Genomic DNA, 15,175 nt, shown 5'->3' on the forward strand with positions numbered 1-15,175 from the left:
ATATAATTGAAATCATGCAGTATGTACTTTCTCCAGATTTGATTCCATCACTTAACAGTAGGTATTTAAGTCTCCTCCATAACTTTCCATAACTTTACAGAAAAGTAAAGAAAAAAAAGCTTTTTTTTAAAGCACCAAATGATAATTCATTGTCTGCTTGTATCAATGTTTCAGTATATTCATCTGCTGAAATGCATCTTGAGTACCTTCAGGATCTGGCAAATATGAGTAAAGCTGCTATAAACATCTCTGTACAGTTTTTTGTGTGGACATAATCTCTCAGCTCCTTTGGGTAATTATCAAGGAAAGTGATTGCTGGATTGTATGGTACGAATGGGTTTAGCTCTGTAAGAAACTGCTAAAATGTCCTCCAATGAAGCGGTATTTCTTTGCATTCTCATAAGCAATGAATGAGTGTTCATGTTTCTCCACTTCCTCATTAGCATTTGGTGTTTGTAGTGTTTTGAAGTTTTGCCATTCTAAGAGGTATGCACTGGTATTTACAATTCATAATAACAAATGATATTGACCATATTTTCACAGGCTTGTTTGCCATCTGTATATCTTCTTGGGTGAGATGACTATTCAGATCCTTTTGGCCATTTGTTAATAGAGCATTTCATTTTTTTTTAGTGTTTAGTTCTTAGTTTTTTTTAACTGAAGTATGATTAACATACAATGTTATATTAGTTTCAAGTATACAACATGATTCAATAATTCTATCAGTGCTCATTGCATTAAGTGTAGTCACCATCTGTCACAAAACAATGTTGTTACAGTCACCTTGACTATATTCCATATTCCCTATTTTTCATCACCATGACTTGTTTATTCTGTAAGTGGAAGTTTGTACCTCATAATCCACTTTTTCTATATCACCCATTCTCCCCACCTACCTTCCCTCTGGCAACCGCCAGTTTGTTCTTGGTATTTAAGAGTCTTTTTGTCTCTTTTTTTCCTTATTTGTTCATTTTTTTCTTAAATGCCACACATGAGTGAAATCATGTGGTATTTATTTTTGACTGACTTATTTCACTTAGAATTATACCTTCTAGGCCCATCGATGTTGTTGCAAATGGCAAGATCTCATTCTTTTCTTTGGCTGAGTAGTATCCCATCACAGTCACTCTCTCTCTCTCTCTCACACACACACACACACACACACAAACATCCATTCATCTATGGATGGACACTTGGATGGACACTTCCATATCTTGGCTATTAATAAATAATGCTGTAATAAACATATGGGTGCATATATATTTTTTTGAATTAGTGTTTTTGTTTTCTTAAGGTAAAAGCTCAGTAGTGGAATTATTAGATCATATGGTATTTCTATTTTTAATTTTTTGAGGGAACTCTATACTGTTTTCCACAGTGGCTATATCTATTTGCATTCCCACCAACAGTGCATGAGGGTTCCTTTTTCTCCACATCCTCACTAATACTTGATATTTCTTGTCTTTTTGATTCTATTATGACAGGTGTTAAATGATATCTCATTGTGGTTTCAATATGCATGTCCCTGATGATGAATGATGTTGAGCATATTTTCATGTATCTGTTCTCCATCTCTATGTCTTCTTTGGAAAATGTCTAAAAAAAATAAAATGAAAAAGGTCTATTTTTATTTGGGTTTTTTTTTGGTGTTTAGTTGTGAAAGTTCTTTATATATTTTGGATATTAACCTTTTATCAGATAATCAATTGCAAATATCTTCTCCCATTCAGTAGGTTACCTTTTCATTCTGTTTTCTTTGCTGTGCAAAAGACTTTTATTATGGTATAGTCTTAGTAGTTACTTTTGCTTTTATTACCCTTGCATGAGGTGATATGTCTAGAAAATGTTTCTATGGATGATGTCAAAGAAATTACTGCCTATGTGTTCTTCTAGGAGTTTTATGGTGTCAGGTCTCACATTTAGGTTTTTAATCCATTTTGAGTTTATTTTTGTATATGGTGTAAAAATCCTGGCCCAGTTTCATTCCTTTCCATGTAGCTGTATAGTTTTCCCAGAACCATTTATTAAAGATACTGTTTTATCTTCATTGTATATTCTTGTCTTCTTTGTCATAGGTTAAGTGACCACATAAGTGTGGGTTTATTTCAGGGATCTCTATTCTGTTCCAATCATCTATGTGTCTATTTTTGTGTCAGTACTATATTGTTTTGATTATTATAGCTTTGTAGTATATCTTAAAATTTGGAATTGTGATACCAACAGCTTTGTTCTTTCTCAAAATTGCTTTGGCTACATGGGGTCTTTTGTGATTCTATACAAATTGTTCTAGTTCTGTTAAAATGCAATTTGTGTGTTGACAGGGATTGCACTAAATCGTAGATTGCTTTGGGTATATGGACATTTAACAATATTAGTTCTTCCAATCCATGAGCTTGGAATATCTTTACATTTTCTTGTGCCATCTTCAACTTAGTAGTGTTTTATGGTTTTCAGAGTTTGGACTTTCACTTCTGTGGTTAATTTTATTTCTAGGTATTTTATTCTTTTTGGTATAATTGTAAATGATTGTTTTCTTAATTTCTCTTTATACTACTTTGTTACTTTATACAATTTATACTACTTTATACTACTTAATGTATAGAAATGCAACACATTTCTGTATATTAATTTTGTATCCTGTGACTTTACTGAATTCATTTATCAGTTCTAGGTTTTTGGGGAGTTTGGGGATTTGGTATATATAGAATCATGTTACCTATAGGTAGTAACATGTTCACTTCTTCTTTACCAATATGGATATCTTTTCTTTTTCTTGTCTTATTGCTTCATCTAGGACTTCCAATACTATATTAAGTGAAAGTGGTGAGAGTGGACATGCTTGTCTTGTTCCTGATCTTAAGGGATAAGCTCTCAGTTTTTTACCACTATGATGTTAACTGTGGATTTTTCATGTATAGCATTTGTTATGTTGAGGTATGTTCCCTCTAAATCTACTTTGCTGAGGATTTTTATCATAAATGAATATTGTACTTTATCAAATGCTTTTTTCTCCACCTATGAGACAATATACGTTTTTCATCTTTTCTCTTGTTAATGTGATTATCACATTGATTAATTTGCAAATATTGAAGCACCCTTGTATCTGTGGAATAAACCCTATTCGTTTGTGGTATAGGAGTTCGGTTTGCCAGTATTTTGTTAAGGATTTTTTCATCAATGTTCTTCAGAGATATTGGCCTATAGTATCGTTGTTGTTTATAGTGTACTTATCTGGTTTTGATATTGGGATAATGCTGGCCTCATAGAATGGGTTTGGAAGCTTTCCTTATTATCTTTTGGAATAGTTTGAGAAAAGCAGGTATTAATTCTTAAAATGTTTGGTAGAATTCACCTGTGAAGCCATCTAGTCCTAGACTTTTGTTTGTGGGAATTTTTTTTTTTTTTTTGGATCACTGATTCAATTTCATTTCTAATAATTGTTCTGTTCAAAGTTTCTATTTCTTCCTGATTCAGTTTTAGGAGCTCATATATTTTTAGGAATTCATTCATATCTTCTAGCTTTTCCAGTTTATCAAGCAATTTTACATAATAGTCTCATAATTCTTGGTATTTCTGTGTGTCAGTTGTTATTTCTCTTCCTTCATTTCTGATTTTGAGTTCTCCTTTTTATATTGATGAGTCTGGCTAACAATTTATCAATTTTATCTTTTCAAAGATCTGTTCTCTCTCTGTCTCTGTCTCTCTAGTTTTTATTTCTGCTCTTATCTTTATTTCCTTCCTTCTACTGCCTTTGGGCTTTGTTTGTTATTCTTTTTCTACATCCTTTGTGTCTAAGTTGTTTCAGATTTTTCTACCTTCTTGAGGTAGTCCTGTATTGCTATAAACTTCCCTGTTAGAGCTGCTTTTGCTGCATCCCAAAGATTTTGGATATTATGTGTTCATTTTCATTTGTCTCCATGTCTTTTTTTTAGCAAATTATTATTAACTAATAATATCTCCATGTGTGTTTACATGTGAAATTAGCTATTTTGTCTTCTTTGGCATTCCATTCAGACATCTGATTAAAATAAGGCATCACAGTGATTAAAATTACAAATATGATTCACCTTGAACTTTTTGTCTTGTTTTATGGCCAAGGATTGTGTGCTTACACAAACAGTAGGGTGGTCAAACCTGCAAATTAAAAGCCAATTAGGTGGAGAGAAAAAATGAAGGAGAAAAAAAAAGCCTCTAGTTGTCTATTCACTATCAGGATTTCCAAAATAATATATGGATAATTGATTTATTCCCTATTTCCATGGCAACCAAGTAGTTTTAATAATACCAAAAATACCTGTGCTTTGCCTTACCTTATCTCATCAGGTTGACTTGCAGTCTGTAGGCCTACCATATTCATTTGCATGTAGCAAGGTGACAGCCACCTTAAACCCTCCTTTGACAACTCAATGAGCACATTCTCTTCTATCCATAACTGCATCTTGAGATGATCACTCAACCCAAATCACATCACTGAGGGACAAGAAGCCTCCATTCCATTCAAAAACCTCTATATGTGTTACTGGGAAAGTAAATTCTTCCACTTACTCGCCTGTGGTGAAGCTTTCAGGTACACAAAGTTTGCTTAAAACTGACAGTAAGAAAGTCAAAACCAGGCTGGGAGACATCACCTGAGCCCCAAATGCAGCTGTGCCTAATGATTAGGAATGTATTCCTACTCTTTACCTATGAGCGCACTCCTAATCTTTTAGTACATGTGTCAACACTTTCCTTTCCTTGTAAGCCAAGGTGAATCAGACTTCCTGTCCCTAACAATTCAAAGTCCTAACTTCAAGAATCCTCTACTTTCCTTCAAAACATTTGTTAGAGTGTATTTTTATTATTTTTTTGATGCCAGCTTTTTTTCCTAGGCTGTAGTCTCTGCGCAAGCAGCAGCATCTTATATATCCATATGCATCTCAATGCCTAGAATAGTTCTAACCCTTAATATTGAATAACTGAAAAAACAATTCAGGCCAACCATTTTCTTAAAAAGTTAAGAATAAGAAGTTTTCCAAAAAGCTTAAGAAGTTAACATTATGGGGTTACTTTTATATGTGTGAGAGAGATCTGTTGTTTCAAGATGATAATATATGCTGAAATCCTTAAATTTACAGAGTGGTCATCTACAGAGTTAAAGATTGCCCATGAGCTCTATTTTGAATGATACAAAGGGCCTCCTTCTTCCTGTATGAATAGTAAACTATTTTTCTAAGCCTCACTTTGCTCACCAGTGAAAGGTGTTCAACTCAAGGCAGGCACCTGTAGGTAGCAGCCTCTTGGTAAGCTGAATTACTATTAGTACAAATGAACTTACCAGATAGCCAGAGGAGAAAAGGGGATATATATACTCAGTTGAAAACCAAAGCACTTGAGTGGACAAAAGCAAAGGCCAAGGGCTGCATAACACTGACATTTTTATTAGAATTCATTTGTAACAAATGGAACTTGTGTCAGCAAAGAACTGATTTTCATACAGACTTCTTTCGCCACCAATGTAACGAAGTAAGAAAATAAAAAGCACGCCTTTCATTCTGTAAAACATTTACGCGTACTACTAATTAGAGGTAATTGTATTTTTTAACAAGCCATTTTACAAGTTATTTTTTTTTTAATTTTTCAGTCTATGCATCCAAAACGAGAGCAAAGAACACAACTGTTATTATCTTTGTAAAGACACTCCAAGCTTGAATGGCAAAGCCACATACAGATGGATAGGATGGATCTGTAGCCTTCTGATCTCTGCTGGAGTATCAGGGCACCCATAAACCCCAAGGAAATCAAAGCCCATAAAGGAAAAAGAAAAGGGAATTAAAAATAAAAAGGAGGGACTAAAACAAGGCAAACCCAAAAATAAACAGGAAAGAAAAAAATCTCTACGTTACTGAAGAATTTTTTCCCTTCCTGCATCGATGTTGTGTTATTTACATACACACAAATGAATTTCTGAAGCAGTTTCTTACAGATGGGTTCAAGTAATAACATTATTGGGTGTAGAATCAATAGGGCAGTGCATAGTACAAAGGTATAGAAAGTGCAAAGTTCCCTAGAGGCCCTTCCCTCCCCTGGCTGTCCTCGCCGTTGTCTAACCATGCAAATCATTTTTAAAAAAGAGCTAAAATAAAGTTCTGTACAAATCACTTTTTATATATTTTGATTTTTTTTTTACCATTGTAACTAATTACAAAATTATACATAACTACACGTACATAGGTAAATAATAGCACCGTACTGGTTATGATGATGAAAATAATTGGAAACTTGAAAGTTTATGGTTATGGTAGATAAAGATGTTTACCTGGGAAAATCAAACTAGAATGGTTGCACAGAGTGGAATGCACATCAATGACAGTAAGGGAGTTAGTTCTCTGAACAGCGCCTAAACAGTAAGATACCTAGTCTCCGCCTTGTTTGTATGGTATGCATCCCATTGATTTTCTTCTTGTGATTATTCTCTTTCCCTTTGCCAAATGGACAGTTTTTACTTCAGGGAGAGAAACTGCTCACTGGCCAGTTGTCTTTGTGCATTAGACACCATCATATTCTACATGTCTAACATGGCATGTCTGCAAGTCTGTCTGACCCCCTTTGTTTCACTAAATGAAAATCACAGCACTCAGTAATCTGGCACTTGGATAAATTTCCAAAAGATACAAAGTAAAAGAAAACAACAGATCCACATAGTGCACATTCTTCTCTGGTTCTGATGTAGGTTAGAGAGTCTCATTCTGAGGTAGCCTTCTAGATACTTTTTTTTTTTTTTTTAGTATTATTTTTTTTCTTTTTTTTCTTTCTTTTTTTTTCCTTTTTTTTTTCTTTTTTATACAAAAGTGCTCAAATAAGATGCTTGCAAGTGTTTGGTCTCTTGGATTTCATTCTACTAGTAATGGTAAAATGTGGAAAACAAAAATCTTTGTATGCTGAACACCAATGAAGTTAAAATTAAACCAAAATATTCTATCTATACCAAAACTCTTTAGGAGTTCCTTGGATATTTTGAGGGTTCTTTAAAATCATATAAGATACGGCAAACTCATGCCATTATACATGGCTTACTATAGCAATTTTGTTGGAAAATTTGGAATTATATTGGAAAATAAACAGTTGCTCAATTTCCCCTTTTAGAAAAATCCTAATGGACTAGTGAGTATATTCCAAAGTTGACAATGATATTTATCACTAAAATAAGTTTGGTGTAGTTACTGAATGTTACAGAATAGATTTGGAAAGGATTCTAAATAAAACAAGTAGCTTTTCCTGATGTTGGCAATCATGAAAGGAAGGGCCCTGATTATCCAAGTGCTTTGGGCTGGTAAAATCACTAACATCCCCGACTTAGTTGAAAACTAGGAATGCATATTATTCAAAGAGTTTTTGTACATGTGGTAAACAGATAATGCTTTAATTGGAAGAGTAACATATATGAACAACTAATGAAAATAACCAAAAGCTAAAAAGAAATGCTATTAAAATAGGCATCAATTATAAGGCACTCTAAATGCATAACTAAAACCAAAAGGAAAAGTACAGCACTTGCCAGGAGTGCTGTATGCCACAAAATGTTTCTGACTGAACAGAGTAACATGAGTTTGGCTTTGCCCCTGTTACATATCATAAATGCAAGTTTCATAGCACATACTATAGACAATATACGATTGAATACATTGTTTTTAAACAACTTGATAGCTGATATATTACAACATTCTCCCCTCCTAAAGGGATATGCACTGACCTTTCCCACATGCACACCTCTTAGATAGTTAATTTTTTTATTGCACTAGAGTGTTAGAAATATTGAACTTTGTTGGAAGCCTGGCTAACAAAGGATATCTGAATATGAGTAGGTGGGTGGGGGGAGACTGGGTAGGAAATTAGGGGGTGAGGTTTGACAATCACTGATGTGCATTCCTCATTTCCCTTAAAATTAAAACTTTATGATATTAAGAAATACCCATATGTCATAAAATTAATAACAAATTGAAAAAGATGTTTATAATAGCTTTTCTACCTAAAAAAAGACCCAAAAAAACAAAAACAAAAACAAAACAAAAAACAAAACAAAATCATGGAAGAACTGAATGATAGCTATATCTATCTTTTTGTGTGGACACACTGTCTATATATACATAGACACCCCTGTAAAATATGGATATATATGTATATATGTTAGCAGCAACTTTATACTTTGCGCCTCCCTGTTGATTCCAAAAATAAAACAAAACAAAATGAACTTCTCTTTTACTGTTTGAAGAGAACGGGTACTTTCTCACCAACCAAAACTGAACAGAAGTGTAAAAGTAATCTGACAAGACCAATACTGTAGATTAAGAATATTGCACAAAAATGTGCAAATGTTCAAATTATTTGATTATTTCTACAGCAAGATATTACAGATAACAGTTCTACAGCTTAAAAAAAACCTACAATTTGGAAATAAAAAATGAAGAGTTATGTATCTTTTTTTAAAATTCACTTTATCGAATGATACATTTTGTTAAAAAAAAGTTTACACAGTTAAAAATGAAGCACAGGTCAGCAGTATCTTTACAATACTAAAAAACTAAATCAAAGACTTTCTTTTTAAACATTTCCCCCCATTCCCCCTGAAATGTTATTATGAGCAGTATGGTGGGAAGGGGCGATGTCGCAGCAGAGTCCATTTTATCCTATGAGAAGCCACACCAGCAAACATCTTGCACTGAACTGCAGGACTCTGGCAATTTCTCCTCACACCTAACAAGCAATCCTGAACAAGATGGTGGTTCTTTGCTGTGATTTCTTCTTCCCTTTATTTTGAATCCTTGAGGTATCTGTAAATAAAATCCTTCAGATGCCTCATCAGTCAGGATTCTCTTTATTATTTTTCAGGTTAGATTATTAAACTGTGAATTCTTGGTCCACCCAGAAGAGTTTGTTTTTATTTTGTTTTGTTTGTAATAGTCCCACTAAGTGGTAGTTAGCTAGAAGTTAAGAAGGACTTCTCGAGTGCCCTGTATGGCTCAGAAGAGACTCCGTGGATACTGAAGGGCCTGCAGTAAGAACCCAAAGGGGGTCAGGGGTTTCTACGTTGCATAGTGATCAAAGCTGCCCAGGTACTCCAGTGCGGCTCGGTAGCAGAACTGGTACTGGTCCTGCAGGAGACCAAGCATGGGAAGAAACAGGACAAGTGGCTGTGAGTACATTTTAATAGAAAGATGAAAATCAAATTCCAAAACCAGTTACAACTGGATGGGGGCAAAATCACTACTCTCATCAATTAATTCAATCCAATGATCGATCCGTTTTAGTGAGCAAAGAATGATCAGCCTCATGGGGTGTCTGTTCACTTCACCAATCAGTTTGACTAAAATAGTCTCCTTATTCCTAAGTTGTAATGGCTAGAGTGAATATTATCTTCCAGACAGTGTGAGCATTTCTCCAAGCAGTACCAAACAATTACCAATACCGAACATGTGAACATATCACTGCTGTCTTTTACAACTATCTGCTTATTTGTGATAACTTATTCTCAGTTTGCAATATTAAAGAGAGGCTAATTCAGACACACATTGTCCTGAGAAAAACCTGGATCTTCTGGGCTATTGAAAAAATAATTTGAATAAAAAAAAAATCGTATCAGATAGTAGACCTTAGTACCTGCAATCAGAATTACCCACCATCATTTCTGATGTTATTATTTAAGTAAGGGTGAGGAATAGTAGATACATAAAGCCATTTACAGAGGGCTCTGGAGTTTCAAGCTTTTCATCCCCTGAAAGTGGCATCAAGACTGGCTGCCTATATCAAAAAACACCCGTGTCATTTGGCCTAATTCATTGTGATTGCTGGTTATCTGTTCTAGAACGGCCTACATTAAAATAAAGTAACTTGAAACATGTCCTTTTTCAGACAGGAAAGAACATTGTCATATTGGAATAAGTTGGGGCATTGTTGGAGAGAGAAAAAGTAGAATTTTTGCCATAAAAGAAAGTTATTTTCAGTAGCCAATGGGGCTGAAAGTAGATAGTTTCTATTTTGCTTAAATGTGCATTTTTTTATAATAAAAATGGTAATGCAAAATAAATGGAATTTGCTTCCCTATGTTGTCACAGTAAGTTGCTTGGCTAAATGTTAAAGGGTTTTTAAACGTCCAATTTCCCTCTGCTACCCTCAGCACCCATTAAGTTTGTCAGGCCGACATCATGCTTTGGGCAGTGCAAGCCAAATGCTTGTACTATTTTGAAATCACAATTTGGAAGATATTGTGGGTAATGAATTTAGGAATACATATAAATTGTATAATTTGGCGGCCTTTTGAGGAGCAGAAACACTCACTCATTAGAAATGAACAGTCAGTATGCCAGACTGGCTATATCACAAACTCATATTATTCTAAAAAAAATAAGAATTTCATTATCAGTTATTAGGAGAGAATATGGGGTATTAATGTCTCTAGGGCCTTTCCAGGATCCAAATATATAAAATGGCATACACAGAGGGGAAAGAATGAGGTTCAAAAGTACTAAACAACTGGATTTTTCCTACAATATTTTCCTGTATCTTGTTCTGTTGTCAAGTCTCTGGATTCTATGAGGTCCTGGCTAATAAAACCTATTATTTGGTTCTTGAGATGTGACAAACTCATGGAGATTTTTCTCACCTCTGTCTGTACCATGGCTGGTCGTTGTGTTCTTAACATTTTGACAGTCTGGAAGATATCTACAACTCCTTCATATCTCATTCTTTCCAAAACAATGCTTAGTGTTATGAAGACTCCAGTTCTTCCGACGCCCGCACTGTCATAATAACAAAGACAGCGTTACTGGATGCGACACTCATAGTCTTCACCACGTTTGCTTGGAAGCAGACATATGTGCACCTGTTTCCATATGACATCAGGTTCTTCCACAGCAATGTTCAGGAAAATGTGGTGTTGCATTAAAAATGACTACTCTTAGGAAAATGTGTCATGGTAAAATGTGAGAATGAATGTAGAGTAATTAAGTCCTACTAACACAATGACTTTTCAACTGGGATTTGGTAAGATGCAGGAAACATAAATATGGGAAATAAATAGATGCAGGGAATGGTAAGTCAAATATAGGTTAATACTCTTCATGCAGATCCTGAAATTGTAAACCTTGCCTGCTTAATATTTTTAAAGTGTGAAATAATTTTGATAAGGTAAGGTAGATTTCAATTTTATTTATTTCCTGTAGTCACTTACAATCTATGCAGGATGTTTCATCATTTAGACATGTCAATAAATAAGAAGGCTTATAGACTCTTCAAATTTAGACATTAGTTTTGATTTGAGAAAACAGATTCTGTTATGGGATTTTTGATACAGGATTCTTATTTATTCTTTAGAAGGGTTGGTGAATGTCTTATATGTACATATTGTGTAAATGTATATATATTTGTTCTCTCTGCTGAAAATTAAGACTTTAACAGATTCTCAAAGGGGTCTTACCTTAAAAAAATGAGCTATATGTTTATCTACTAGTTTTAGATGTTCAGGAGCTAAAACACCAGGATTCTTTCTACCACATTAGCAATGTTTTGACTTTGTTTTCTTTATTGTTTTAAGATAATTCCAGAATGTTCACTGCAGCTAGAGAAGAAAATTAATTCATAGCTTTTGTGCTCTTAAAAAGTAGGAAAGCATCTGGAGGTTTAGGTAATGAGGAGAAGAGTGAATAATCTGAAAAATCCCTACATTTTTGGATCCTAATTAAACGGCATGTGTAACGCTTGGGTACAGGCTGTAGAAAATGGATGGATTCATTTACTTGGGGATGTAGCTGACAGGCATATATAAATAGTGGGTCCCTTTATAAACTGGGTTTTCTAAAGATCCCAAACAGAAATGTTAAGTGCAGCTTTAAAATCCATGGGCAGTCTATACTAAGTGGCTGAAGATGTCCAGGAGTAGTCAAGGTTCTCTGTTAAGAGAGTAGATGACCTTGAAGGTCCCTTTCAACCTTGAAAGTCTCTCTTACTCCTGAGAGGCTGTGATTTATGATCTTTTTTTTCCCCCCTGAATGGTCCAGGTATTCCAGAGTCTATTTAACCTTGATTTGATTGCTCAAATGTATCAAAATATAGGATTTCTGGATTTCTACTAGGTGCTTTCAAGAAAATAACAGACAGTAGCCTTACAACTTCTGAATTTATTGACTTCAGAATGCTAGTTTAATAACTTGTAAATGAGGTGAATAGTATTTTAAGGATATTCCCAGATAAGGTAAAATATCTAGAAGTCAGATATATATGTGTGTATATATATACATATGTGTGTGTGTGTGCGTGTGTGTGTGTGTATATATAAACAGGTCATAGGTAAACTCCTTATACTAAAGAAGTATTTAAATCATTTTGTGATGGTAAAAGCAATGGGAAGTAAACACATTTATACACTTAACTTTATGGCAATGTCTAAAGTTAAAAACATATATTAAATATATCCTTTTTTTATAGTTTATACTAGAAAAGTTTGAATTAGCATTTGGGCAACTTATGTAGAAAGTTAAGGGGAATACTCAGGTAATTTAACTCCAATCTATACCATCCATTGTGTCTGAATATTGGAGTATATATGTTATTCCCTACACGCTCTTTGGTTGTCTAGAACAAAGGATTTTGGATAACTGAACACAAAGCTAATGTGAATAACTAAGATCCACTACTCATAGAATATGCCATGTCTGGGGAACATGATGTGCTAGAAAGAATCTCAGAGATGAGCTGAGAAAATTGAGATCAAGAGAAATCACCCTACAGTCACAAAGCTAAATGATGACAGAAGTGAGGCTAGAACTCAGGTATCTTAAAGCCTAAATTGAATATTTCTCCTATTTTGAGATCTTGTCTTCCAGATCACTAAAAATCATAGTTTGGCATCTATGTCTTTCTTTTATTTTCCATTTTTTACCCTTCCTTTCCCCCTTCCTTTTCCTGTCTGTTCCCCCTTCCCTTCCCTTTCATTTTTTCAAGCAAAATAAATTTTTAAAGTAAATTCCCTTAAGATTTCGACCATAAAGGGATTAGAAATTGAGACTTCAAATTGATAGAATCTGAAAATATGTTAGTTTAAATAAAATTAGGTGAATTCCTTTTGTTGGAGGGTTTCTCCATAACAACTTCCAAAAGCACTAAATTTATGGTGAGTGTCCTTTCTGAACCGTTTACTTGCTATTTCTATTAACTTCAATGACTTGAATTATAAAATGCCATGGAAACTATTGAAAATAATTAACTTGAAGGTGCTTCATTTTCTGATATAGCAACAATTTTCAAGCAAATTGCAATTTTAACTGAGGTACCATTCTAATCATTTACTGACTGGCAAGAATTAGTATTATCATTAAGGCTTGATAACTATGGGTTTCCTAAAAAGACAAACACAGGAGATAGAGAAGAATAGTTATCAGTGTAATGCTATGGAAGTAGAATAAGTAAGAAATAATTAACTGAACAAATTATCATGAGGGGATATGCCAACAATTCCTGCTAAGGTAAACTAGGTAAGGGAAAAAATGCAGTTCGGTCTTTGTTAAAAGATGTAAAATTTGGGGATAAAAATCTTATCTCTTGTTATTTTCATTTATTTTTGAAAAGAGAGAAATGAGACTTGCTTTAGATTTTACAATATATGTCTGAAAATAAAATATCAATTATACTGATTCACTACAATAAGCTTGTACTGACAATGAATAGAAAGCAATGCACATTTTCAAAGTTACTATCATATTCATCACAAATGGAAACTCATCATTCTTGATAGTTAACTCACCTGCAATGGACTGAAATGGGCCCATCTTGGCCAAACTGCTCTTTTGTTTTATGTACTTGGCCAATGAAGTCAATAAATCCTTCTCCAGACTTTGGCACTCCTTGCTCTGGCCAGTCAGTGAACTGGAACTGCCTCACTGTTCGGGACTGTCCGTCCTATACAAAGAAAGCCACATACCCAGCCACAGAGGAGGATACCAGGAAGATCCAGCCAGTGTACAGACCACAGCAGCAGGAATATTTTTTTTTCCAAAAAGAATAAAAAAAAAAAAAAGAGGTGTGGGGGGTGTTAGAAACATGTTTAACTAGAAATTTAGTCACATGTGTGTCTTATCTGTTATTAACACTGTCTATATTCACATATATTTAAATTGCAAATTCAGTCTGGAGATGCCCAAGTAAAAACCTGGGTTCTTGTAAAAAGCCATCTAGTTCCCATATTAGTAAATGCTTCCATGATCCAAAATTTGCCTTCAAAACCAAAGTGGAACATATATACTCTATTTTAAAAATTTCAGGAGCCAATAACTTAATATTGAAAGGAGCAACTAGGCATGTCATCCAGACCAGAGATTTTGCTATTGTCACAATAACTTCCCGTCTGCTGTGCTTGCTTATATCTACCATTGTCAAATGACAAATAGTGACACTAAAAGGATCTGACACCAACTGGGTAGCTGTTAATCTCGATGCCCCACATGTCTCAGAGGCATACAATTTCTAGCCATGGTAGTGTATATAGCATGTGTTATGCAACTATGCTGTTGGGTGGGAAGGAAGTAAGGGGTCCCTCAAGGAGATAAAAGAGATTATTATCAAATAAACACTCTATTCTGAAAAAGCACTCTTCTGGCTGACCACAGGAATTAGGCACTGTGGGGAGTTTAACAGACAGACCAATGGAAAGAAAACAAGCTGGATATGAGAGGAATCTTTAAAGTGATTAGGCAAAACTACTCTGACTCATGAAGTATAAATGATTTGAGAAAGATCTACTAATGTGCCTCTGATTCCTTCTAGAACAGTGTTTTCAGAAGCACAAGAAAAGCAGAAGGGACCCTCTCTTTAATTGGAGGAATAAGAATAATGGCCATAAACTTTCTTCGCTGAATCCGCTGAGAGGGAGAGGGTCCAAATTCCATGCTTGGAAAGACTGATCCTATTTGAAGAGGCACTGCTCCCAGTTAAGCCTTCAACTTGTTCCTTCTTTCCATTTTTGTAACATCTCTTTTCCCTTTAAAAGCCTTTGGATATGGGTATGCATGTTCCCAAGATTCTGGTTAAGTAGACAGAGACCCAATCTTTCCCATTCAGTCAGACTGAGAGGAGGGGATGGCTTAGCTTGAGATGGGCATACATAACTTGTGTCTTGTGTTTTCCACAGGAAAAGGGCATATTCCTGACT

General features: G+C 34.6%; 1 protein-coding gene across 1 annotated transcript in view; it reads right to left on the bottom strand.

The window, feature by feature from the left end:
- Positions 1-5,331: 5,331 nt before the first annotated feature.
- PTPRD (protein tyrosine phosphatase receptor type D) overlaps positions 5,332-15,175 on the bottom strand; it is a 520,100-nt gene continuing 510,256 nt past the window's right edge. Inside the window, exons 33-35 of the mRNA XM_049616822.1 lie at positions 13,772-13,926; positions 10,637-10,772; positions 5,332-9,128 (exon numbers count right to left, since the gene is read on the bottom strand). Of these exons, the coding sequence (XP_049472779.1) occupies positions 9,060-9,128; positions 10,637-10,772; positions 13,772-13,926 (360 nt within the window). The 3' untranslated portion in view covers positions 5,332-9,059. The remainder of the gene's footprint in view (positions 9,129-10,636; positions 10,773-13,771; positions 13,927-15,175) is intronic.

The sequence above is a fragment of the Panthera uncia genome, chromosome D4, assembly GCF_023721935.1.
Source record: "Panthera uncia isolate 11264 chromosome D4, Puncia_PCG_1.0, whole genome shotgun sequence".
Classification (NCBI taxonomy): Eukaryota; Metazoa; Chordata; class Mammalia; order Carnivora; family Felidae; genus Panthera; species Panthera uncia.